The 25,156-nt window shown below is 38.9% G+C and overlaps 3 protein-coding genes across 3 annotated transcripts; all 3 read right to left on the bottom strand.

Moving 5' to 3' along the window:
* Window positions 1-3,004: 3,004 nt before the first annotated feature.
* LOC122312610 lies at window positions 3,005-3,963 on the bottom strand. Its single transcript, XM_043127264.1, has 2 exons — window positions 3,929-3,963; window positions 3,005-3,794 (listed from the first exon to the last, which is right to left on the bottom strand). The coding sequence occupies exons 1-2, from the start codon at window positions 3,961-3,963 to the stop codon at window positions 3,005-3,007; spliced, it is 825 nt and encodes a 274-aa protein (XP_042983198.1).
* Window positions 3,964-5,717: 1,754 nt separating this feature from the next.
* LOC122312609 lies at window positions 5,718-6,623 on the bottom strand. Its single transcript, XM_043127262.1, has one exon. It carries the CDS (start codon window positions 6,621-6,623, stop codon window positions 5,718-5,720), a length of 906 nt encoding a protein of 301 aa, XP_042983196.1.
* Window positions 6,624-12,891: 6,268 nt separating this feature from the next.
* On the bottom strand, window positions 12,892-23,865 carry LOC122312608. Its single transcript, XM_043127261.1, has 3 exons — window positions 23,539-23,865; window positions 22,372-22,614; window positions 12,892-13,053 (listed from the first exon to the last, which is right to left on the bottom strand). The coding sequence occupies exons 1-3, from the start codon at window positions 23,863-23,865 to the stop codon at window positions 12,907-12,909; spliced, it is 717 nt and encodes a 238-aa protein (XP_042983195.1). The 3' UTR covers window positions 12,892-12,906.
* Window positions 23,866-25,156: the final 1,291 nt, after the last annotated feature.

Genomic DNA, 25,156 nt, shown 5'->3' with positions numbered 1-25,156 from the left:
TATTTGGTGGAAAATTGCATTCTGCATTAATTATACAGATTTAGCTTTATCATAGATAGACATCCCTAATAAGAAACCAGAGCATGATCAAGTCAACTAACTACCTCAGATGAAAATAAATAAATTAACTGGCTGAACTAAAGAATGAAGCTCATGTCATATGTATATTTTAACTGCTATAAAGGTAATCGTTTCCAAACTGAGAAAACCTTCTGTTTCTTGGTGGAAAAAGTGCATTACCTATGTAACCAGATACTAGCTGATACTGCAGACAAGGTTAAAGGTTATTTGGGGTCCTCACGTATAGATAGATCATATGGCTGGGGTTATACAAATGTTCTCTCCATGCTTGCATATAAAAAATAGAAGATGAATTATATAAATCAATCAACTTCATATTTCTTAGACATGTTGTCAATTGTATTTTTAATGACAATATTCGTTGTATGCTGGTTCATTTTAAAAAATGGGAAGATCATGGTTTTATGTATATTTGAAGGAAAAGGAATAATAGAAGTTTTGAGGACCATGGTTGAATGATTGAAGACCATGGTCTGATTAAGGAAGACAGACCTTTGCGATTTCTCTTATGTACTTGGAGAAAGAACTGTGGGTTTTCACTAAATTTCCCAGCACGTGTTCAGAGCATACATTTTTATTTTGATCGCAATGCCATTTACTCTTGATAATGTATGATATTTCTCAAATTTATCATCTCATGTACTTGTGTTTATAGAATTCTGGAGATGCATACCTTAGAAGAGAAGAGTTGAGTCGTATCTTTTCATTTTTATGAATTGTATCACACTTGTGCATATAAGCTTTCTCAGAGCCACAATGATTGATTTAGTGCTTTGCATGGCATGTTTTTGAAGCTTTTAAACCCTTGTATATTTACTTAAAGTTGATAAGTAAGAAAATGTTTATTTACTTAAAATTAAATGGTAGCATGTTTGACTAACTGTAAATATTTAATTTTCTTAGCTCCATTGGAGGCCAGCTAAGCCTAATACTCTACACAATAAGAGCTAAATCTCACTCATTTCTCAACTCGCTTTCATTTAGTGTAAACAAGTTTTTTTAATAGTCATCTTGCACTACTGGAAATAGCTAATGCTAGCTATACTTATTTGTATATTCATGTTTAAAGTGATGGTTTGGTCGGGATCAATTAATTGGTAATTCATGTAACATTTCAACAGGAAGCTGGGTTTTTTACCAATGATGTATTGCTGAGTAGGTGTGTATGAAGCTGCTGATTTATGTCTTAAAGCCGAATTTGTGAACTAACAAAGGTTGGGTCTGCGGGTTTTAGAAGTATGGTCATTGGATGTAGTTTTGTTCAGAGAGTTGTATATTAGGGATTTGGATTCTCTCAATTTCAATTTTCTAGTGAAAGGGAGAGTATTTCATTTAATATAAAATAATAGTTATTTTGATCATTTCACATCATGTTGAAGAATAAAATGACGAAAATATCCAAAGTTTTGTACTAAATAGATATTATTAATTTAACTTTGAAATGGAGAGGATCCTTGTCATACAGTAGGAAGCAAATTCTCAAATGATGCAAGTGATGTATGGTTTTATTGTGAATAAATATAAGCCCATTCCCTCCACCCAAAAAAGGTTGCCACATGTTATTCAGGCATCAACAAACCTTGTTGCTATATTCTACTTTAATTATGTGTTGTATTGTGATTTCTAAGGGTTTATCTTTTAGGTGTTCGCATTAACAAGCTAATGACTGATAGAAACCCAAATGATATATGATTGGCTAGCTGAAATGAACATTTCAATTCATGCAACATGAAATACAAAAATCCCCCAAGCTTTGTAATTTCTAGGAGAAAGTAAAATAATTAAATAAAAAAGCTGTCAAAAATATATTCGTTTATATCGTTTAGTTATGAAAGATAGGTGGAGATAATGATAATGATTAATGAGAGAGAGACTTTAAAGTTTATTTATTTTTGTAGGGAAACTTCCAAGGGTGCGGTGCATGGGACCGGGGTTTATTCTGCAGGGTAGGGTCCAAAGGGCCCTGCCTTGGAGAGGTTCCCCGACATAAAAAAAAAAAAAAAAAAAAAAAGTTTATTTATTTTGGATGGGATGTGCAAATTTAGTATGAAACCCTATTAAGATTGGTATGAGATATAGGAAGAATTCAAAATGGAATAGGAAATCAACAATTTTTATATGCCATCTATGTTCATAAGATATTAAATTATTGCATTAATTGAATATTCTTGTTATGGAAATGGAAATTGAGTTTAATTATTGTGCCAATTAAACGTTATATTAAATATAGTATTAATTATTGTACCAATTACTTGTTATATATCTCTCTCCACATTCAATAAAATATTAAATATGGAAATTCTGGAAATAAGCCCTGCTGAGGAGAAATAAAGGGAGGTTACACTCACCTATAAACTCTATAAATATGCCCTTTAGAGCAATTGAGTATGCACAGAAAAGAAACCCTAGCTTCTCTCTAGAGGTTGTCTAGAATTCTTCAATATGTAGAATTCTAGCCCCTCGCCTAGTTATAATTACTTGCTTCTTTGGTACTTTTTCGTCTTCTTCATACTCATTGAGGGTTTTCTTTACCTATATTTTATGGAGGAATGGAGTTGTACACTGATGGAGGAAATCCAAATGAATGTATCGAGGAAAATAAACAAGAGTTCCAAAATATTTGGTTCAAATCTCTTGCATATCAATATCACATCGAGTCAATGAATTACCAGAATGTAATGTTGCGCCGGACAGAGAAAGTAAGTAGCCAACCTCCGCCCTTATCTTGTTCTCTGCTATATACATATGAAGTTGCGCCCATTTGATTCTGACCATTCTCTACAGCATTTGCAATAACTGGAACAAGATGATATCAAATTATTTCAATTTCATAATATTGTTTTTTTTTTTGATGAATAAACAAATTTTATTAATAAAAAAAGGATGGCAAAAGCCAGTATTACAAATAGGCAAGATGTCCTAACTAGGTAGGCACAATAGAGACAAGGAACTCTTGAAGGGCCATGCCATTGAAGTCAACAGCAATAGCCCAACTACATAAAGTTCTAAAAAATAAAGCTCTAAGCTCCTCCATCGATCTCGCCTGGTCTTCAAAAGTCCTCTCGTTGCGCTCCTGCCACAAACACCACATAATGCAAAGAGGGATCATCTTCCATATAGCTTTAATAGGTTGCCGACCTCTCAAGCTTGCCCAACAAGCCAAGGCTGCCTCCACGGTTTTTGGCATGACCGAAGCCATATCCAGTCGTCCAAAGACTTCATTCCAGAGACTCCTTGCTATATCACAATGCAAGAGAAGGTGCTCCATCGACTCACCGGCTCCTTTGCACATGCAACACCAGTCCGCGATAATAATCCTCCTTTTCCTCAAATTGTCGGTGGTCAGTATCTTACCTAAGGAGGCTGTCCAAACAAAAAATGACACTTTGGGAGGGGCCTTGTGATGCCATATCTTTTTCCAGGGAAACTGAATAATAGGCTCTTGGGTGAGGGCCTTATAAAATGATCGCACGGAAAAAATACCTTTACTTGCAGGGGACCACCACAGAGCATCCTCTTGTTGTCTGTTTGGTCTAACGGAGTAGATAAGGCTGTAAAAGTCTGCAAAACTGCTCATTTCCCAATCTTGTGCCATCCTGCTAAAATTGACGTTCCAAAGTAGTTGTCCCTTCGTTGCCTCCATGACTTCTGCTACCGAGACATCCTTGGCACTTGCCAATTGGAAGAGCAAAGGGAACAGATCTTTCAAGGCCCTGTCTCCACACCAAACATCGATCCAAAATTTTATTCTAGATTCCGTACCCAAGTGAAATTTAATGAAGCGACAGAACGCCCCCCACCCTCTTCTTATGTGTTTCCATAAACCAACTCTATATGCCCCGCTCACCTCACTGGTGCACCAATCCCCCCATAGTCCCCCATATTTCTTCTCAATCAACAATTTCCACAAAGATTCCGGTTTCCTGGAAAATCTCCATAACCATTTGCCTAGCAGGGCACGATTAAAATCCCTTAGTTTTCTGACTCCCAAACCACCCCCCGCAATAGGACAGCAAACCTGCTCCCAGTTGACCAGGTGAAACTTAAACTCATCCCCCAAGCCCCCCCACAGGAAATCTCGCTGGAGCTTCTCAACTCGGGCCGCCACACGTGCCGGTATGGGAAAGAGGGATAAAAAATAAGTGGGTAGATTAGAGAGTGTACTCTTAATCAACGTAACTCTTCCACCTTTTGACAAATACAATCTCTTCCACCCTGCCAAACGCCGCTCGAATTTCTCAATCACTGTATCCCAAACCGAAGGGGCCCTCGAAGCGCTCCCCAACAGGGAGTCCCAGGTAGGTCAAAGGGAGTGAGGCGATCTTGCAACCCAGCGTTCTTGCTAACTGTCGAACATTGGGAACTGCCCCAATTGGCACCAATTCAGATTTTTCCAGATTTACCTTCAAGCCGGATACTATCTCAAAACAGAAAAGTAAGGCCTTCAAAACTCGCATCTGGTCTTGCTCCGCTTCGCACATAATTAGGGTGTCATCAGCAAACAGTAAATGAGAGATAACTATGTTATCCCTATCTGGGGTGCCAATCGAGAAACCAGCTAGGTGGCCATTATCAACCAGTGCCGAGAGCATCCTGCTTAAAGCCTCCATAACAATAACAAATAACAATGGCGATAACGGGTCCCCTTGTCTCAGTCCACGTGTACTCTGAAAAAAGCCCACTGAAGCTCCATTGACTAACACCGAGAACTTTGCCGAAGAAATACACCAAAGGATCCACTTTCTCCACCTATCCCCGAAACCGCATCTCCTAAGCATATGAAGTAGGAAATCCCAATTAACATGATCATAAGCTTTTTCCATGTCAAGCTTACACATGATCCCTGTGTTCCTGGCTTTTAATCTACTATCAAGGCATTCATTAGCAATTAACCCCTTGACGAAAGCATTTTGGGGTTGTGTAATAATCTTCCCCATCACCTCACTCAATCTGTTCGCCAGGACTTTGGATATGATCTTGTACACCCCATTTACCAAACTAATAGGCTGGAAGTCCTTTATCTCCGTAGCCCCGTTCTTTTTAGGAATCAGAGCAAGGAAAGTGCTGTTGAGGCTTTTTTCAAATTTTCCAGCGCTGAAAAATTCCTGGAACACCTACATGAGGTCCTCCTTTATCACTTCCCAACAATCCTGAAAAAAGCCCATAGAGAAACCATCCGGTCCAGGCGCCTTATCCTTAGCCATTTTCCGTACTACTCCATGTACCTCTAATTCATCAAACTCCCTTTCCAACCGCTCCCCGTCACCTGGTTCGATGGAGTCAAAAGACATCCCATTCAGTGGCGGCCTCCATCCCACCTGCTCCGTTAGTAAGTTCTTATAGAAATCAATTACATGATTGTGAATTACCTGCTCATCTCTGCCATTCCACCCCATCTACCTTTAGCATCTCAATATTGTTATTTCTTCGATGTGCATTTGCAACTCTATGGAAAAAGCTCGTGCTTCGATCCCCTTCCCGCAACCATAATGCCCTGGACTTTTGACGCCAAGACATTTCTTCTAGTAATAACAGTCTCTCAATCTCCGCCCCCATCTCGGACTTTCGGGCCTGTTCTTGCTGGGAAAGTGGTTGTAGCTCTTGCCTCCTCTCGATCTCCTAGAGTTCCGCCATCTTTAGTTTTTTACCTCCTCAACGTTGCCAAACGACTCCACATTCCAAGCTTTTAGATCTCGTTTAAGAGCTTTCAATTTACCCGCGAAGATGAAACTGAGAGTCCCTTGGAACTGATAAGAAGACCACCATTGTTTGACCTTATCCACGAAGCCGTCTGCTTTCAACCACATATTCTCAAATTTTAACGGCCGCTGCCCTTTCCGAATACCTCCACCATCAAGCATAATAGGCCAATGATCCGAGCCAATACGAGGCATACGCTTTTGCCATACATCCGGAAAATGGCTTTCCCGTTCTGGTGAAATTAGGAAATGGTCCAATCGGGACCATGACTGATTGTTGGACCAAGTCACTGTACCCCCTGCTAATGGCAAATCCACCAAGCTCAATTCAAAAATACACTCCGAGAACTCTTCCATAGCCATCCGCAATCTTCTACAACCAGAAACTTCACTTGGGAATCTTACCACATTGAAATCTCCCCCTATGCACAAGGGGATGTCCCACCAACTATGAATCCCAGCCAGTTCTACCCACAGTAACCTTCTATCTGTATCTAGATTCGGGCCATAAACACCTGCAAAAGCCCACAAAAAGTTATCGGACACGCATTTAAAGGAACATGCCACCGTATACCGCCCCATAAAATCCTCCATTCTTTCCACCATCCGCCTGTCCCACATCACTACCACCCCTCCCGACACTCCATTCGAAGCCAAGAAAACCCAGTCAATGTATATTCCACTCCATAAACTTCGCACTAATCTTCTATCAATCATTTTTAGTTTTGTTTCTTGTAGGCAAACGATGTCTGCCTTCCACTCCTGCAGCAAGTTTCTAATCCAGAGCCTCTTATTAATGTCGTTTAGCCCACGGACATTCCACGATATAATCTTTGGCTTCATTGAGGAACAGTCAGCCCCTTTCCCTTTGGCTTGCCACTACTGGCACTACCCTCCATGTTCATCGACCACATCAATCTTTTAAGTTCCCGAAGCTTCTTCGCTTTGCCTTTACTTTTTTGATTATGACCCGCTTCAATCGCTATAAAGAGCGCAAAGAATTGCTCCTCGTAACCATCACATTCAATACCCACCACTTTTTGTATCTCTTTCACCTTATGGAAAACCCAATCTGAAACTTTTGGTTGCATCGGCAGACATAAACTCAACGGTACAGGCTCCTCAACACTACAAATCTGATTTCCTCTATTTTCACTTTCCAACATGATGTCGTCCAGCCCCAACTGCCCACACACATCCGGAAAAACAAGCTCGTCATCCTCCGAAAAGATTGAGACTTCTAACCCACTCCCCCTATCATCCTTCACCTCAGATTCAGTCCCTGGTTGTACCACGCCGTCCAAAAAGACTCCCCCCATGTCTACTGAAGTTATCGACTCAATCTGGGTTCCCTGTAGCGAAACAGACCCTTCAACACTCGACGTAAGCTCAAGACACTGTACTGGGTTAGTGCCTTTAGTCCCAGAAAGCACGTTAGGATGCTCGCCGGAGGCCTCTGCCCCCATCGGCTCATTTTGGCTTCCCTGCAACGTACCAGCCACTTCGACGCTCGATATACGCTTCATCAACAGCTCCGTCGAAACGTCGGTGTGCTCGCCGGAAGCCTCTGCCACTGTCGCCGGAGTCTGTATGCTCGTCGGGATCCTTTCCGTCGTTATCGGGCAGGTCAATGTCTCCGGTACGAAGCCTGAATGACCTTCGCAGTCCGAGTTATCTTCGGGTCTCCCACTAACAGGGTCAATGGGATTCGACCCGGACTGGGTCTTGGGCGTTTCCGGGTCCGAGTCTCCGGCCGGGGGGCCCAAAGCTTTCAATCCATCGAGCTTGGGCTGGGACGGGTTTGAAAGCCCACCCCCGGCCTGAGATTTCTGCCCATCCTTCTGGGCATTCAAGACTTTTGTTTGGGCTTGCACAGGCCCACCGCAACGTAGCCCATCCGGATGGCTTGAAGAAGCTTGCACAGGCCCACCGCAACGTAGCCCGTCCGAATGGCTTTCATAATATTGTTTCCATTATCTATGCAGTTTTCATTATATGCATATATTTTAGCTAGGTCAGTGACTGATTTTGCAATCTTTTCTCAACCAGCCAGTATTATCAACTTGAAATTCCTCCAGTTCGCAGAAGGGCAAGATGAAACTGCATACTAGGGTTTAGAGGTATGATCAGCCTTTCAGCAAGCTAAGTCAAATTACCTGGTCTAAGCAAGTCATGGTGCTCATCGTTGTCAGCCGTAGTCTTCATTAGGAACATTCAAAATTGATGGCTTTCCAATTGGGTGCAGCAATGCCAATCTGTCCTCCTTGATGGGGTAGCTATGGCTCCAGCCCATGGGGAAAAAGGATGGGTTTCATGACCTACAAACTAAGCAGCCATATGAAGTGACTTGTTACTGGTTCTGCAGCTAGAATATTAATCTTGGAAAATAAAATAGAACCCATCTCAAGTGCAAGTATAGGCAGAGCAATTTATTTAGAGCATTCAAGGAGGAAGAACATTGTAACTGCTTTGTTTATATTGTCAGTAGAGATACATGCATAATATATATTATTGTGTTGAGAGATGAAGGTGATGCTTCATGTGTTACATATGGATTCATTTGTAGTACAAACCTCCACAATAACAAATGGGATTGTTATTCTAGCAGCTAACCTTTTTTTTTTTTTTTTTTTTACAAGCAACATATTTGATTAAAAATCACCAAGGGTGCAACCAAGCACTCATAATGTACCAAAAGAAACATCTATTAAAAAAAAGATGAATATTTACAAGGTCTCTCAGTGGCTGTTTGAACTAAACCGATTGTTAAAACTTACGAACATTCTCAAGTTTGTTTCTCTCATTGTTGAGAACCTTTAAAATCTCCAGCTCTAAAGCAACACTGAGAGTGCAAATATTAGATCCTTTAATGTTACACAGCTAAACATAAAATTCTTTACTGTTTCTTGAAGAAAAGAGGAAGAAGATATTTGACCTGAACACATACTGTTTTTGTTTTAAAGTTTCTAAATCTTATTTAGTCAACATAGTCAATTAGATCTGGATTATATGCTCATGTCCTTGCTATAGGCACACTCAAAAACAGGTTTTCCCATCCTGATTAAGGAAAACAGACTTTTGTGGCTTCTCTTATGTACTTCGAGAAAGAACTGTGGGTTTTCACTAAATTTCCCAGCACACATGTTCAGAGCCATACATTTTTATGTTGATCGCAATGCCATTGACTCTTGATGTATGATATTTGTCAAATTTATCATCTCATGTACTTGCATTTATAGAATTTTGGAGATGCATACCTTAGAAGAGAAGAGTTGAGTCTTGTCTTTTCGTTTTTATGAATTGTATCACACTTGTGCATATAAGCTTTCTCAGAGCCACAATGATTGATTTAGTGCTTTGCATGGGATGTTATTGATACTTTTAAACCCTTGTATATTTACCTTAAATTTTTTTTGATAAGTAAGACAATATATATTTACTTAAAAGTAAACGGTAGAAAGTTTTACTAACTGTAAATTTTTAATTTTCTTTGGTCCATTGTTGGGCACTTAAGCCTAATACTCTATGCATTAAGAGGTAAATCTCACTCATTTATTAAGTCTTTTTCATTTAGTGTATACAAGTTTTTTTAAGCATCATCTTGCACTACTGGAAATAGACTATCAGCTAATGCTATACTTAACTGTATATTCATGTTTCGAGTGATTGTTTAGTTGGGATCAATTAATTGGTGTTTTCATGTAACATTTCAACTTGATAGCAATTAGGTTGAGAGCCTATCCATGCAGCCTCCTTTCTTTAATGTCATTAATCAATTGACATTTATTGTAATATTTGACAATAATGTTTTGCTCCTATCATATCACATATCCTCAGTGAGTGATATCTGATTAGCATTGGAATATTTGGTCCTCATGTGACAATATCCACATGTATTGGTTTGATTGGTATAGGAGTCGTGGCTGGATCTTCTGATGTTGTTCATGACTTGGTGTCTTATATATTGTCTCACTATTTTGGATGAGTATCAGTTTCTCTGTCTTAATAGTTCATTTATGTACGTGCATGCCTAAAGATTTAAGTACAATCAAGCACACACGCTCGCACATTGGCATGCATGTGTGAACAAAAATCTAATAACTTTCACGTATACGTTTAAATCTGTTACCATACATCGTAAAATTATCTTCAGTCAAATATTCTTGCTTTTAATTGCTGAATGGGAATAGTTTCATAAATGATGGGTTGATTTTTTCTTCTTTTGTCACGATTGTTTGTTGAAGTTGAGATGCTAGTTTGGAAAGTGTAGCAAACACACCACCAAATCAGGACATGCTTCGAGATAACAATTCTTGGAAAGCAGGTGATCAATCTGGCAGTGGAAGAACCTTTGGCCCATGGTTACAACTATTGGTGAAGGTTAGCTTCTCACTAGCTTAGTCTTGATCTTACCCAATTAGACACGACATTTCTTTCATAGAGGATACAAGGAAACTTCTTTGATGCTCAATAGAATTTCGATTTACTATATTGATTGTATGGGTGCCCACTGCTTGCGCGCACACACGCACAAACAAACATATAAGCTCAGAACCTTTTTGAATGACCCTCTTTAACCATTTAAAAGGTTAAATGCTGATGTTCTCAATGACTCTAGCAAACTCTTTGCAACAGGTGCAACATTACTTGGGGTGCAAAGGAGCATGGATGATAGCATGCAGTGGATGATCAGCACCTTCAAGGGCAAAAGTTTACAAGCTTGACAACAAACGAACCACTGGCTGCATGGTGGTCTTGGTTTTGACTGTATTGTGCAGCCAGCCTAATCGTATGGTTATTGGCTCATGGCATTTATTGTGCTATGGTGCCTGTTTTGTATCTATTGGAATTTAGTGTGATGGCTGCCTTTCCCTTGTGGTTGGTACCATTCCTATGTGCTGGGTATAAGTTTGCTGGATGGAAGTTGGGTTTTTGACCAATGATGTGTTGCTAAGTAGATGCGTATGAAGCTGCTGGTTTCTGTGTTAAAGCCGGATTTGTGCACTTACAGAAGTTGGGTATGCAGGTTTTAGAAGTATGGTCATTGGATGTATTTTTGTTCAAAGAGTTTAGGGATTTTGATCTTATCAATTTCAGTTTTCAAGTGAAGGGAGAGTATTTCATTTAATATAAAATAATGGCTATTTTGATCCTTTCACATTATGTTGAAGAACAAAATGATGAAAACATCCCAAGTTTTGTCCCAAGTTTTGTCTAGGGGATATTATTAATTTAACTTGAAAGGGAGAGGATCCTTGTAGATTAGGGAGCAAATTCTTGAACTATGTAATGATGTATGGTGTTATTGTGAATGATTACAAGCCTCTTCCCTCCACCCAAAAAAGGTTGTGGCTAGGGGTGTAAAAATTAACCAGGGAACTGGAAAACCAGACCGGACCGGCTTGAACAGGTAGAACTGGTCCAATCCGGGACCCATTCCCTTAGTTTCAAAACCAGCTGGTACTGTTCCCGTTCTGGTTCTATGCTTTTTAGGACTGGACTAGTTCGCTACATTATATATTTTAAATTATTATTTTTTAATATTATATATAATTTATATATATAATAATATCAATTATAATTATATATAAGATAATGTTATTATAATTTATAACATAAACTTGAAACTTAAACATGAAAATTTATTTGATCATATGATTTGATAAAAAAAAATATATATTAATAACATTTTATGGCCTAATAAATTCTCAATATATTTTTTTTAATAAGTACATTAGTAAATTAGTTATACTAATATTAGTATATAATGTATAGTAATTACAATTTACATTTTATGGCCTAATACTAATAGTCTAATACTATATTACTATTAGTAATATATTTTAAGCCTATATATAAATTACTATATAAATCACTATACTAAATAATTATATATGAAACAATGATATTGTAATACTAAATCACTACCAATTATATAGTTGTAATAAATTTAAAATCACTATAACAAATACTAATATATAGTTATTCTAATCACTATAACTAATACTAATATTTATACTAATACTATTAAAATCAGAAAACCGGACCAAACCGGACCGGAACCAGTAAAGCTGAAGGTACCGGTTTAGGAGGGTAACCATTGTGTAATCGGTTTTCGAAAATGCAAAACCGGTACATACCGGTTTAGCCCCAAATTTTGTTCAAAACCGGATCGGTTACACCCCTAGTTGCAGCATGTTATTCTGGTATCAACAGACCTCATTGTTATATTTTACTTTAATCATGTGTTGTATCATGATTACTAAGATTTGTTTGTGGTTTATCTTTTCGGTGTTCACATTTAACAAGCTAGTGAGTGATAGGAACCCAAATGATATATGATTGGCTAGCTTAAATGAAAATATTCAGTCCAATTAATGCAACATGAAAAACAAAAATCCCATTAGATTTGTAATTTCTGGGAGAAAGTGAAATAATTAAATAAAAATCTATGGAGAATATATTCATTTATATCGTTTGGATTTAAAAGGCAGGTGGAGATAATGATAAAAATTAATGAGGAAGACTTTAATGTTTGTTTATTTTGGATGGGATGTGCACATTTGGAATGAAACCCTATTAAGATTGGTATGAGATTTATAATTTTTTGTATGATTAATTCAAAATTGAATAGGAAATCAACAATTTTTATATGCAATAATAGGTTCATAAGACATTAAATTATTGTACCAATTGAGTATCATTGTTATGGAAATGGAAATTGAGTTTAATTATTGTACTAATTAAACGTTATATTAAATGTTGTATTAAGCATTACTTGTTTTGTGTCTCTCTCCACATTCAATACAATATTAAATATGGAAATTATGAAAATATGATCTGCTGAGGAGAAACCATGGGAGTTACACTCACCTACAAACTCTATAAATTCGCCCTTCAGAGCAGTTGAGTATGCATAGAAAAGAAACCCTAGTTTCTCTCTCTAGATGGTGCCTGGAATTCTTCAATATGCAAAATTCTAGCCCCTCATACTTATAATTACTTGCTTCTTTGGTACTTTCTTGTCTTCTTCATACTCATTGAAGGGTTCTTTACCTATATTTTATGGAAGAATGGAGTTGTACACTGATGGAGGAAAATAAACAAGAGTTCCAAAATATTTGGTTCAAATCTTTTGCATATCAATATCAAATCGAGTCAGTGAGTTACCAGAATGTAATGTTGCGCCTATTGGAGAAAGTAAGTAGCCCACCTCCGCCCTCATCTTACTCTCTGATCTATGAAGTTGCACCCGTTCGATTCTGACAATTCTCTATAGCATTTTAATAGCTGGAATAAGATGATATAACATTATTTCAATGTCATAATACTGTTTCCATTATCTAAGCAGTTTGCATTATATGCATATATTTTAGCTAGGTCTCTTGACTGATTTTGCAATCTTTTCTCAACCAGCCTGCAGTATCAGCTTGAAATTTCTCCAATTCATAGAAGGCTTAGAGGTTCAACCAACTTTTTAGCAAGCCAAGTCAAATAACTTGGTCTAAGCAGGTCAAGCTCCTCTTTCTTAACCGAAGTCTTGCCATCATGAACATTTAAAGTTTAGGGCTTTCCAATCAGGTGCAGCAATGCCAGTCTGCCCTCCTCTATGGGGCAGCTATGGATCCAGCCCATGGGCTAAAAAGATGGGTTTCATGATCTAAGAAGTAAGCAGCCAACTCAAGTGCAAGCATAGGCAGATCAATTTCTTTAGAGCATTCAAGAAGGAAGGACATTGTAACTGCTTTGTTTATATTGTCAATAGAGATAGGTGCAGAATATTTATTATTGTGTTGAGAGATGAAGGCGAAGCTTCATGTGTTATATATGGATTCATTTGTATTACAAACCTCCACATAAGAAAAGGGATTGTTAACCTAGCAGCTACTTTTTTTTTTTACAAGCAATAGATTTTACAAGCATGCATAATGTACGCAAAAAAAAAAAAAAAACACCTATTAAGAAAAAGATGAATATTTACCAGGTCCCTCATTGGCTGTTACCAATTGTTAAAACTAACCAAGACTCTCAAGTGTGGTTCTCTCATTGTTTAGAAGCTTTAAAATCTCTAGTACTAGTCCCAATGAAAGTTCAAGAACTTTTTGGCAAGGTAGCTTCCCTCTGCTGCATTGTGCAAAATTTGACATAGATGACTTCTCTCAGAAATTCAGGTCAAGAAGGCTGTAGTGGCATACTGAGGTCACTCGCTGTCACTTCATTGGGGAATTGGTAAATCACACTCATTTCTTAACTCTCTTTCATTTAGTGTAAACAAGTTTTTTTAATAGTCATCTTGCATTACTGCAAATAGAGTATCAGCTAATGCTAGCTATACTTAACTCTATATTCATGGAGTGATGGTTTAGCCTGGATCAATTAATTGTCATAGTTACCTTTCAAAAAAAAAAACAATTGTCATAGTCATGTAACATTTCAACTTGATAGCAATTAGGTTGAGAGCAATTGATTAATGACATTAAACAAGGAGGCTACATGGATAGGCTATCAAGTTCATTTCTCATTTATTGTCATATTTGACAATAAGTATTTGCACCTATCATATCACTTGGTATTGTGAAGAGCCAAAACTGTTGGGAATGAGATCTGAAGTTTTGAAAGTATCCGTCTTCATGGTGGAAAGTAGTACTAAAACTTATTATTGTTCTTTAGTCCATTTATTTATTTTTTTGATAAATAAATAATTATATTGATCAAAGAATGGCAAAAAGCCTGAATTACAACTCTGATACCCCACCTAAGTGGATACATTAGAGGCAAGAAAATCTCGAAGGGCCATGCCATTAAAATCTACAGCAATGGCCCAACTACAAAGAGTTCTGAAAAATAAGAATTTAAGCTCCTCTATAGATCTTTCCTTGTCTTCGAAAATCCGCTCGTTGCGCTCCCTCCACAAACTCCACAAGATGCAAATAGGGATCATCTTCCACATAGCTCTAATCGGTTGCCTGCCTCTTATGGTAGGCCAACTAGCCAACGTTGCCTCCACCGTTTTTGGCATCACCCAAACCATTGCCAAACGAACGAACACTTCATTCCATAGAGTCCTTGCTACCTCGCAATGTAGCAGAAGATGATTTACCAATTCTCCCTCTCCTTTGCACATGCAACACTAGTCTGCAATAATGATCCTTCTTTTCCTTAGATTATCAGTGGTAAGAATCTTACCCAAAGAGGCTGTCCATACAAAGAAAGAGGCTTTTGGAGGTGCCTTGTGACTCCAGATCTTTCTCCAAGGGAAATGAGAGTTGGACTCTGGGGTGAGAGCCTTATAAAAAGACTTGACTGAGAAAATTCCTTTTCTTGCTGGAAACCACCACATGATATCTTCTTGCTGGCTGTTAACTCTTATAGAATAAATAAAACTGTAAAAATCAGCAATGCTACTCATCTCCCAATCCTGAACTGCTCTATCGAAATTAATGCTCCAAGTAATCTGTCCCCTCGACACCTCCATAGCATCTGCCACTGATAAATCCTTTACACTTGTCATTTGAAAAAGAGAGGGGTACAAGTCTTTTAAAGCCCTGCTATCACACCATATGTCACTCCAGAATTTAATCCTGGTTCCTGTACCCACCTGAAGCTTAACAAAGCGATTGAACACCTCCCAGCCTCTTCTAATGTGTTTCCACAATCCAACTCCATGAGCCCCACTAACTTCCCTAGTACACCACTCTCCCCATATGCCTCCATATTTCTTTTCAATGACCAATTTCCATAGAGAGTCTGGTTCCCTGGCAAATCTCCATAGCCATTTGCCTAATAGTGCCCGGTTAAAAACCCTTAGGTTCCTAACTCCCAAACCTCCCCCCGGGATAGAGCGGCATACCTGTTTCCACTTAACCAAATGAAACTTGAATTCATCCCCCAAACCCCCCCACAGAAAATCTCGTTGGAGCTTCTCAATACGAGTTGCTTCACTTGCTGGTATTGGAAATAGAGATAAGAAATATGTAGGTAGGTTAGATAATGTACTTTTTATCAAAGTGATTCTCCCACCTTTGGACAAGTACATTCTTTTCCACCCCGCCAAATGCCGCTCTATTTTCTCAATCACTGTATCCCATATTGAAGAAACCCTCGAGACACTCCCCAATGGAAGCCCCAAGTAAGTAAGAGGAAAAGAGGCTATCTTGCAACCCAACGTTCTTGCCAAGAGGCGAGTGTTAGGAACAAGCCCGATTGGCACCAGTTCTGATTTGTCCAGATTTACCTTCAATCCTGAGACTGCCTCAAAACAAAAAAGTAGGGCCTTTAATGCTTGAACCTGCCTTTGGTCTGCTTCGCACATAATCAAAGTATCATCTGCAAATAATAAGTGGGAGATATTGATAATACCCCTACTTAGGGTTCCGATCGGAAAACCTGATATAACACCATTCGCGACCAAAGCCGATAGCATCCTGCTTAACGCCTCCATGACTATGACAAAAAGCAAGGGTGATAATGGGTCCCCTTGTCTCAATCCACGTGAGCACTGGAAAAAACCCACTGACACTCCATTCAATAAGATAGAGAATTTTGCCGATGAAATGCACCAATAGATCCATGTTCTCCATCGCTCCCCAAAACCACACCTCCTTAGTAAATGAAGGAGGAAATCCCAGTTGACATGATCATATGCCTTTTCCATATCAAGTTTGCACACTATCCCTGTTTTCCGGGCTTTCATTCGACTATCAAGACATTCATTAGCTATTAACACCGCACCCAGGATCTGTCTTCCTTTTACAAAAGCATTTTGAGGTTGACAAACAATCTTCCCCATCACCTCGCTCAGTCTATTCGCAAGTACCTTGGAAATTATCTTATACACCCCACTCACTAGACTAATAGGCCTGAAATCCTTAATTTTCGACGCCCCCACCTTCTTAGGTATCAAAGCAAGGAACGTTGTATTAAGGCTTTTTTCAAATCTTCCATCGCTGAAAAACTCATGAAAGACCTTCAGCAAGTCTTCCTTAATAACTTCCCAACAACCCTGAAAGAAACCCATAGAGAAGCCATCGGGTCCTGGTGCCTTGTCCTTTGCCATTTTCCTCACTACTTCAAAAACCTCCCTCTCTTCGAAGTCCCTTTCTAGGTGTGATGCATCGCTCAAGCCTATGGTGTTAAAATCCAGCCCATTCAGTGGAGGCCGCCATCCCACCTGCTCCTTGAGTAGGTTCTCATAGAATTCCACAACATGATTTTGGATTACCTGTTCATCCCTGCACTCTTCTCCATCCACCTTCAACATCTCAATATTATTATTTCTCCTGTGTGAGTTTGCAATTCTGTGGAAGAAACCCGTGCTCCGATCCCCTTCCTTCAACCATAGAGCCCTTGATTTTTGGCGCCAGGACATCTCTTCTAAAAGAATCAACCTTTCAACTTCTGCAACCAGCTCACCCTTCCTCTCTTGTTCCGCCTGAGTGAGGTGTTGTACCTCTTGCAGTCTCTCAATCTCCTGGATTTCTAACAACTTCGCTTTTTTCATTTCCCCTACGTTGCCAAAGGATTCCACGTTCCATACTTGTAAATCTTTTTTGAGAGCTTTCATTTTTGCCACAAAAATGAAACTAGGAGTACCTTGGAACTGGTACGAAGACCACCACTGTTTTACCCTATCCACAAACCCTTCCGATCTCAGCCACATATTCTCAAATTTAAACGGTCGACGACCCTTACGGATGCCTCCACAATCGAGCAAAATCGGCCAATGATCCGAACCAATACGGGGCAACCGTTTCTGCCAAACCTCCGGATAATGACATTCCCATTCCGGTGAAATTAAAAACCGATCCAGTCGTGACCATGACTGATTATTAGACCATGTAGCGGTACCGCCGGCTAATGGCAAGTCTACCAAGTTCAGATCGAAAATGCATTCCGAGAAAGCTTCCATTGCTGGCCGTAATCTTCTACTTCCCGAGGCTTCGCTTGGGAATCTCACAACGTTGAAATCTCCCCCTATACACCAAGGGAGATCCCACCAGTTGTGAATCCCAACAAGTTCATCCCATAACAAGCTTCTGTCTTTGTCTAAATTGGCGCTATAAACACCTGCAAAAGCCCAAAGATAGTTATCTGCTACGCTCTTAAAAGTGCAAGCCACCGTATAATTTCCAATAAACTCCTCCACCCTTTCTACAACATGTCTATCCCACAATACCACAATTCCTCCTGACGCCCCATTTGATGCCAAGTAAGCCCAATCTACATGAACCCCGCTCCATAAACTTCGCACAATTCCCCTATCAATATAATTCAACTTAGTTTCTTGCAAACAAACAATATCCACTTTCCATTCCCTAATCATATTCCTTATCCGCAAGCGCTTATCTGCATCATTAAGCCCACGGACGTTCCAGGACACTATTTTTGGTTTCATGGGAGAGACGTTTGCCCCTTCCCCTTTACTCTACTCCTACTAGAGCTGCCCTCCACGTTCATAGACCAAGACAGTCTTTTGAGCTCCCGGTGCTTCTTTGATTCTCCCTTATTTTTTTGTTTATGCCTTGCCTCAATTGCTGTAAACAAGGCCATGAACTGCTCCTCATACCCATCACATTCAAGCCCCACAATTTTCTGTATTTCTTTCACCTTGTGAAATACCCAATCCTCCCCCTGCTCCCGTCGGCACCTTCTGTGGACTCGCCGTTGGCAAGTCAGCCGCCGGCGAGCACAACACGAGCTCGGGCGTAGTCGAGACTACGTTGATGGCTAACGGGTCAAGTGAAAGGGGCTCCGGGTCACGTGAAAGGGGCATCGGGTCAGGGCTCAGAATGCGAGTGGGCTGGGTCAGCCCAAGCCCAGGCCCTGGTCACGCGAAAGAGAGGGTGAGCCGGTCTCAGGGCTCAGGATGTGAGTGGGCTGGGTCAGCCCAAGCCCAGGCCCTGGGTCACGCAAAGGAGTGTGTGAGCCGGTCTCAGGGCTCAGGATGTGAGTGGGCTGGGTCAGCCCAAGCCCAGGCCCTAGGTCCCCTTCTTTAACAGGCTGAGGCCCACACCTGGGCCCGTCTGGCCCTAGAAACGGCCCCGAATCCACTACACCCTCAGCAAACTTCATCTTCCCCTTCCCTTTTATATCCTTTCTCATCCCGACATACTCACGTAACTCCTCCATTTCCCTCTGCATTTTTCTCAACTGCCCCTGCAGGTCCAACAGTCGCCTACTACTCACCCACGTCTCCTGCCCAACCTTAGGCCTGCCATAACCTGCACCCCATACAGCTTGGATGGCTCGAGACGCACCCCCATCCAGCCCATAGTCACCTGGTTTCTTCTCTCCGTGCACTGGTCTCGCCACCGTGAGAGCCTCTGCATACGTCAGGTTGGATTGTCTCACATTCGTTCTATACGCCTGAGCCCCAGCAACCTTCACTACCTGTTCCCTCAACCTGGTCATCTCCTCAGCAAGTTCCTTTAGACTCCTCCAACCCCGTCCACCTGAACCTTCTAGAAAACAGAGAAGGGAAACTCTTCCCTCACGTCTGTACTCTGCAACCGAGAGATAACGACCACGGTGGTTTGTGCAACGTTGTGCAATGAAACTCCTAAAACCCTCCCTTACCACAGAGTACACCTCCTTGCTCCCCCCTCGCAGACATTCCTCCAGTACATGTACGAGCCATAGCACGGTGTTACGGCACACAACCACCTCATATTTTTCCTTCCAACCCCTTTCAGAGATGCGAAAGTTAGCTCCTACTCTCGCAAACACAATTCTCTTTGACTCTACCACTATCTCTCCAAACATCTTTTGAATCTAAACGACCACCATCAGTCTGTCATGTTTTCCCTAATCCTATCCGACATAGTTACTTTGCAACCCTAACTTTAAGTTTAGTCCATTTATAATAACTACATGTCCTTAGTTAGTGAGATCTGATTAGCATTGGAATATTTGGTCCTCATGTGACAATATCCACGTGTACTGGTTTGATTGTTACAGGAGTCGTGGCTGGATCTTCTGATGGTGTTCATGATTTGGAGTCTTATATACTGTCTCACTATTTTGGATGAGTAGCAGTTTCTCTGTCTTAATAGTTCATTTATGTATGTGCATGCCTAGACATGCATGTACATGTCTAGAGTACGTCCATGTCTGGACATTTAGACGTACATGCATTTCTAGACTTTCTCCTAGGTTTCTAATTCCTAGGATAAAGTAAAATAATTAAATAAAAAATCAGTGGAAAATATATTCATTTATATCGTTTGGTTATAAAAGGCAGGTGAAGATAAGGATAATGAGATTTACTTAGAAAAAATCTGATCTATAAACGGCACATGGCGTTCGGCATTTTTTGGTCTCACACGATATTTGTGGTTTGAAACTTCTTTTTGGCTCTATTAAAGGCCTCTATCCACTTAGCAGAAGGCACAATTTAAAGGGCTAAGAAGCTCTCTGCATACAAATTCGATGATCCAACGTTCGATCACTCTTCATGACCTGCCACACTACAGCTTGTGCATTGTATAGTTGTCCCTTGACATCTAAGCTACAAAATGGAGGAGAATCTAGAGATTCTCAAATAGGAAGAGAATCAAAAGTCAAGATCAGCGTATAAACGGTTCATGGTCTCATCGAATCAGTGGATTACCTGAGAAACGTAATGTCTCTCTTACTCTCCAACCATGTTACATTATTCTCTACATGCATGTTTCTATTAGCACAGATCTCTATACATGATGATAAAATTATTTCACAAGGTGTTTTCTGGATGCAGTTCCCATAGCATTTGGACCTCACAGTGGGTTCGGCATTGGGAATTAAGTGGTTAGAAATGGGGAATCATGACATTTTTCTTGCTCCATTTTTCTCTGTCAATTATTGTTGCAAATCTTACAATTTATTAATAAAAAATGTTCCTTTCTCGATATCAATGTTCTTTTGTTATCTTTGCACTTTTCATGTTTAATATTTGGAAAGCCATTGTGCTGTTCTCCTTGTCATTAGTTCTAAATCAATTGCATGCTTTTCACTCTTTGTTTTTGTGCTGGCTGTTGGATTATGCTTTCATAGATCTGTGTACGGATGTCTCTTATTAGTATAATATGCCCCAAATACAACAATTATGCATCAAAAAACAAACCTTTGAGATGATATATTCATTTATTTTAGTATGCCATTTGAAATTTATGAACTCATTGAAATTGGAGATGTGCCATTTTTTATTTTTTTTTGGGATACTTTGTGTATGTGAAAAATTTAACGCCAAATAAAATCTTTTGATGTATTTCTCAACTCTGATAAAGTTTACATAATAATGTAAGATGTTTAGCGACAAAAGACCGGATCATTATGCAATGGTGTGGTTCATGAATTATGTAATGCATTCATTATACATATAACTGGAACATGGCATCTCTTATATACATTTTTATAATCAATAGGGGCTATTCCAGAGTATCTAACTAGACGTCCACTCTCACGCATGTTCACTGTCACATATATATTCTGAGATTTTTGAATATTGTCTTGTGGAGTTTATAGAGAGGGTCAAGTAGCAAGCACTTCATACCAGGAGGCTTAAAACAACTAAGTCTTGATCTTATTCCACACAAATAACATAACACAACATCTTATTGCTCTAAGCTTCCTTCTTGTTTCTTCAGACAAATTGTACAAGGGTTTAGTATAACAGTAACCTGAGCTGCCCCATGGCTTGATCTACTAGGTTCTTCGGCTGCCAATAATTAAAATGTCCAATACCACAGGCATTTGGTTTTACAAGAATCCATCCAATTGTGTGTGTTGAATATGTTACAGGAGAAAAGTGACATATTTTCCATTACTCCATAACATTTTTAAATCCAGGTACAAAAGTAAGTTCATACAATGTTTGAGAACCATTCCTCAATAACCCCAAACTCTAGATGAGCATCAGCAAAATGTTCAAACTTAACTAACATTAAAATCTAGATGACTCCTTTCAATTAACCCAGAACCCTAAGGGCTCATTTGGACACTTAGAATATCTTAGAATTCTATAAATACTAGTAAAATGGTTTGAGTTAAGATGTTTTATTGAGTTTTGAGAAAGGAGAGAGAAAAAATTAAATAAAAATATTATGAAGTTAAAAAATTGTTTAATATAATTTTTTGTTTTGAAATTTGAAAAAGTTGTATTGCTTTTTGTTTTTTGTTTGGAAGTTTGGGAAATTCTTTTGGCTTTTGTGTTTCGATAATGATTAGGTAATGATTGGATAAAAAGTTGAAGATTTGAAATTGAAAGGCGTTTTGTGTTTGAGTGATGCATGGGAAGGAAATTATGAGAAGTTTTGATAATATCTGAGATTATATTATTACCCAAACAAGGCCTTAGCCTTTTTGGCTAATGTGGGGCTGCCGATTATATTATTATACGTGGTAAATGAATGGTAATTTTGATCTCCATACAGGAACACATAGGAAATGGTATAGGTGTGTGCATCTTGGTCATGTACTAAATATGCCTGGATATGTAACCATAGTATCCCTCCGCCACAAGTGAGGGTTTTGAACAAAGTTTACGGGAGATTGTCCACTAAGGAAAAAAAAATTAAAAATAAAGAAGGAGATTAAAAAAAAAAAAAAAAGTCACCTTCAAAGAATCTTGTTGGGGTGAAGTGTGTAAGACTGTTGTAAGAAGCTCAATAATGTTTCTTGTAACATCAAGCACTTCCTTTGTTTGTTCAGCTGTAAAGCTTTGCACAGGAAAATCACGCAGAATCTGCTGGGGAAGACAAGCATCATAATTGGAATCTGATACTGAACAAGGAGTAAAGATAGCTGCCAAACTCTCATTGTCTCGGCCAGGGAATTGAATCCCCCTTGATATTAAACTCTGAAGAAGAAAGACACCAGAAGAAAACATTTAAAGACAAGAATCTTGCACTGAGATAGTACAAACTTTATTTTTTTGGTAAAACTATTGCATTGACTTGCTTGCCCGTGAACCAAAATTGTACAAACAATTCCTTAATGGGAACATGGTTAGGACACAAGTTTTCTTATCTGTTCTGGAACTTTATACGATCCCTTTTAAATCTTTTTTTTACTTCATTTAATTGTAATTATACACAAATTTATTTAATCTTTTCCATTTCGAAGTTTACATAAGTTTTTACTCATGATATGAGAACACTGACCAAACAGAATCAGCCATTGTAACTAAATTCTTATTATATTGCCACATGCTGGTAAGAAATTCATACAACTTACCAAAACAAAAAAAAAGTGTACAAAATTCATACATTCAACTCCCTCTAAAAATGGTTTTCTGGAAAATGCAAAATAAAATACACTGAAGATCAAACACAGCTGTTAATAGGAGCCCTGAATTTTACCATAAATTGGAAGAGTTAAGACCAAGGGCAAGGAAGAAGCACTTAACACAGCTGAACATCTACATACTGCCATTGACCACATATAAGTTTCACGGATATCAGAAACCAATACTAAAACAGTAACACCTAAACCACGAACATCAATTACTTGTAATTTTTTTTCCTTTCTCTCGACTTTCACAGTAAAACAAACAGATTCGGAAGAGAGAATTTCATAAATGAGTTTCTAAAGAAATTATAACATCAATTCCTAACGGTCAAACAGAAAATTAAGCATCCAACTCCTAGTCTTGGTTGATTAATTTAAACTAACAGCACAAAACATCATAATTGCACATTTTGTTCAATTCCACTTTCCTTTTTCTCGGATACCAAACGGAGGCTTCAATTTTAAAATGGAAACTGAAAAATAGAGAGAGTACCATTGAGATGGAGTGGTGGTTTTGGTTGAGACGAAGACGCGCAACGACTACAGGTAAAGTACTAAAGTTTGATCTTTGAATTAATCTTCGCGTCAGCCCCTGTTTGGGAGCAGCCGGCGCACACCCTACGTGGCGCTGTGTAATGACAAAATAGTCCCTGACTTTCTCCGTTCCCTCTCTCAGCTCCAGCAAACATTTGATTTTTGTTTTAATTTTTGAGAAACAGATCCTCTGGTTCCCTCCTCTCTCCTTGTCGACGTTCGACTCGGATCCCGTATACCAGCTCCCCCTCGTCTCGCACAAACTCTTCCTCCCGAATCTCCTCATCGTTCTGATTTTTGAGAAACTTTTGAGAAACTGTGCTCGAGTTCCCTACTCTCTCCCAAACTTGTGTTCTCGACGTGGGAAGGTAAATACAATGTGTTATTCTAGGGCTTGGGCAAAAAAAAAATTTTTTTTCTCTAGTTACTTCATTCTTTTTTGCTCCCTGTATTTGCTAGAAAAGAATTTGTGATTCTAGTTGCCGATGTTGCCTCTCATGGCATACATTTCTCTTTTTTCTCTCTGTGACAAATAGAGTTGAATATTGATGGAGTTAGTACTTTTGTCTTGTACCTTGATACAGAGGGATTTGAGAGTGTTGGGAAGTCTACCGGTAATCTCCAGCACATATGTAATTTTGGTTTGCATCGATGATTGTAATTCTTGTACATTCCATGTTTCTAATACCTGGGTTTGCAGGATTTTTGCACTGGCAAACGTTATGAGTTCTGTGCTTATCTATACACTTCCTGAGACAGTTAGTTGGTCTGACTTTTACCTTTGCATTGCTTTCTTAGTTTCTATTGCTTGGGAAATTAAATGTTGAAGTGGCTTAGTGAACCGGGTTTTTTGTGTAGTAGAATACGAAAAGGAAAGAGGTAGGCAGATATGTGAATACTAGATGTAAGCTTCAAATTCTGGCTACATGGCAATGTGGAATGAAAAATTGGTGGATTTCAGTTGCTTTCTAGGTTTAGTAGGGCTGGTTAATGTGTGAAATTTAAGGTTTCTTTTAAGAACTAAAATCCAGGGATGGAGGATGAGAAGAGTTGGATGACCATCCATATCCTGGAATATGGATGTTTACGTAGAGCATAAATATGGTTCTAATGTGAATATCTAATTAATTTTGTGTTTGATATGGGGAGCCTGAAGAATGGTAGAAGTATCATAGAAAAAGGTCTTCTGGTTTGGCATATAGCGATGATTGTATACAAGAATCCATGTAAAGAATTTTCCAGATGTATTATGTCATCTAATGTTAAATTTTTTCGATCTTTTCAGGAGTTGCAAATGCTTCAGGAAGAATTCTAAATCTCGCTATCCAGGTTATAAGTTCAAGCTCCTTCATCACTTTTTTTTTTTTTACTTATAAAAAAATAAAGAAATAAAAAAAAATCAACAAGATCACATACTGAAATTCTTAGGTTAGGCTTGATATTTGAACTTTCTTAGATTCATATGTAATTCATGATAAACTATTTGGTGATTTAATACAAGCACATATGGCACTTGATATGTGTAATTCTCATATATCATAATGTTTCCTTTATTTTTTTATAATTTCTAACTGTTC

This window comes from Carya illinoinensis, chromosome 6 (genome assembly GCF_018687715.1).
Source record: "Carya illinoinensis cultivar Pawnee chromosome 6, C.illinoinensisPawnee_v1, whole genome shotgun sequence".
Taxonomy (NCBI): domain Eukaryota; kingdom Viridiplantae; phylum Streptophyta; class Magnoliopsida; order Fagales; family Juglandaceae; genus Carya; species Carya illinoinensis.
Note: the sequence above shows the minus strand (reverse complement) of the source record. Positions and strands in the feature narration are given on the sequence as shown.

Excerpts from the sequence above, each read along its gene's own strand:
- LOC122312610 (XM_043127264.1), bottom strand. The coding sequence starts at position 3,963 with ATGGGGGACTATGGGGGGATTGGTGCACCAGTGAG. Across the intron at positions 3,795-3,928 it reads GGGATTGGTGCACCAGTGAG|GGCCTTGAAAGATCTGTTCC; the intron begins GTGAGCGGGGCA and ends GTGTGGAGACAG.
- LOC122312608 (XM_043127261.1), bottom strand. The coding sequence starts at position 23,865 with ATGAGGAGATTCGGGAGGAAGAGTTTGTGCGAGACGAGGGGGAGCTGG. Across the intron at positions 22,615-23,538 it reads ACCACCACTCCATCTCAATG|AGTTTAATATCAAGGGGGAT; the intron begins GTACTCTCTCTA and ends TTTCTTCTTCAG. Across the intron at positions 13,054-22,371 it reads CCCAACAAGATTCTTTGAAG|AGAATTGTCAGAATCGAACG; the intron begins GTGACTTTTTTT and ends AAAATGCTATAG.
- LOC122312609 (XM_043127262.1), bottom strand. The coding sequence starts at position 6,623 with ATGAAGCCAAAGATTATATCGTGGAATGTCCGTGGGCTAAACGACATT.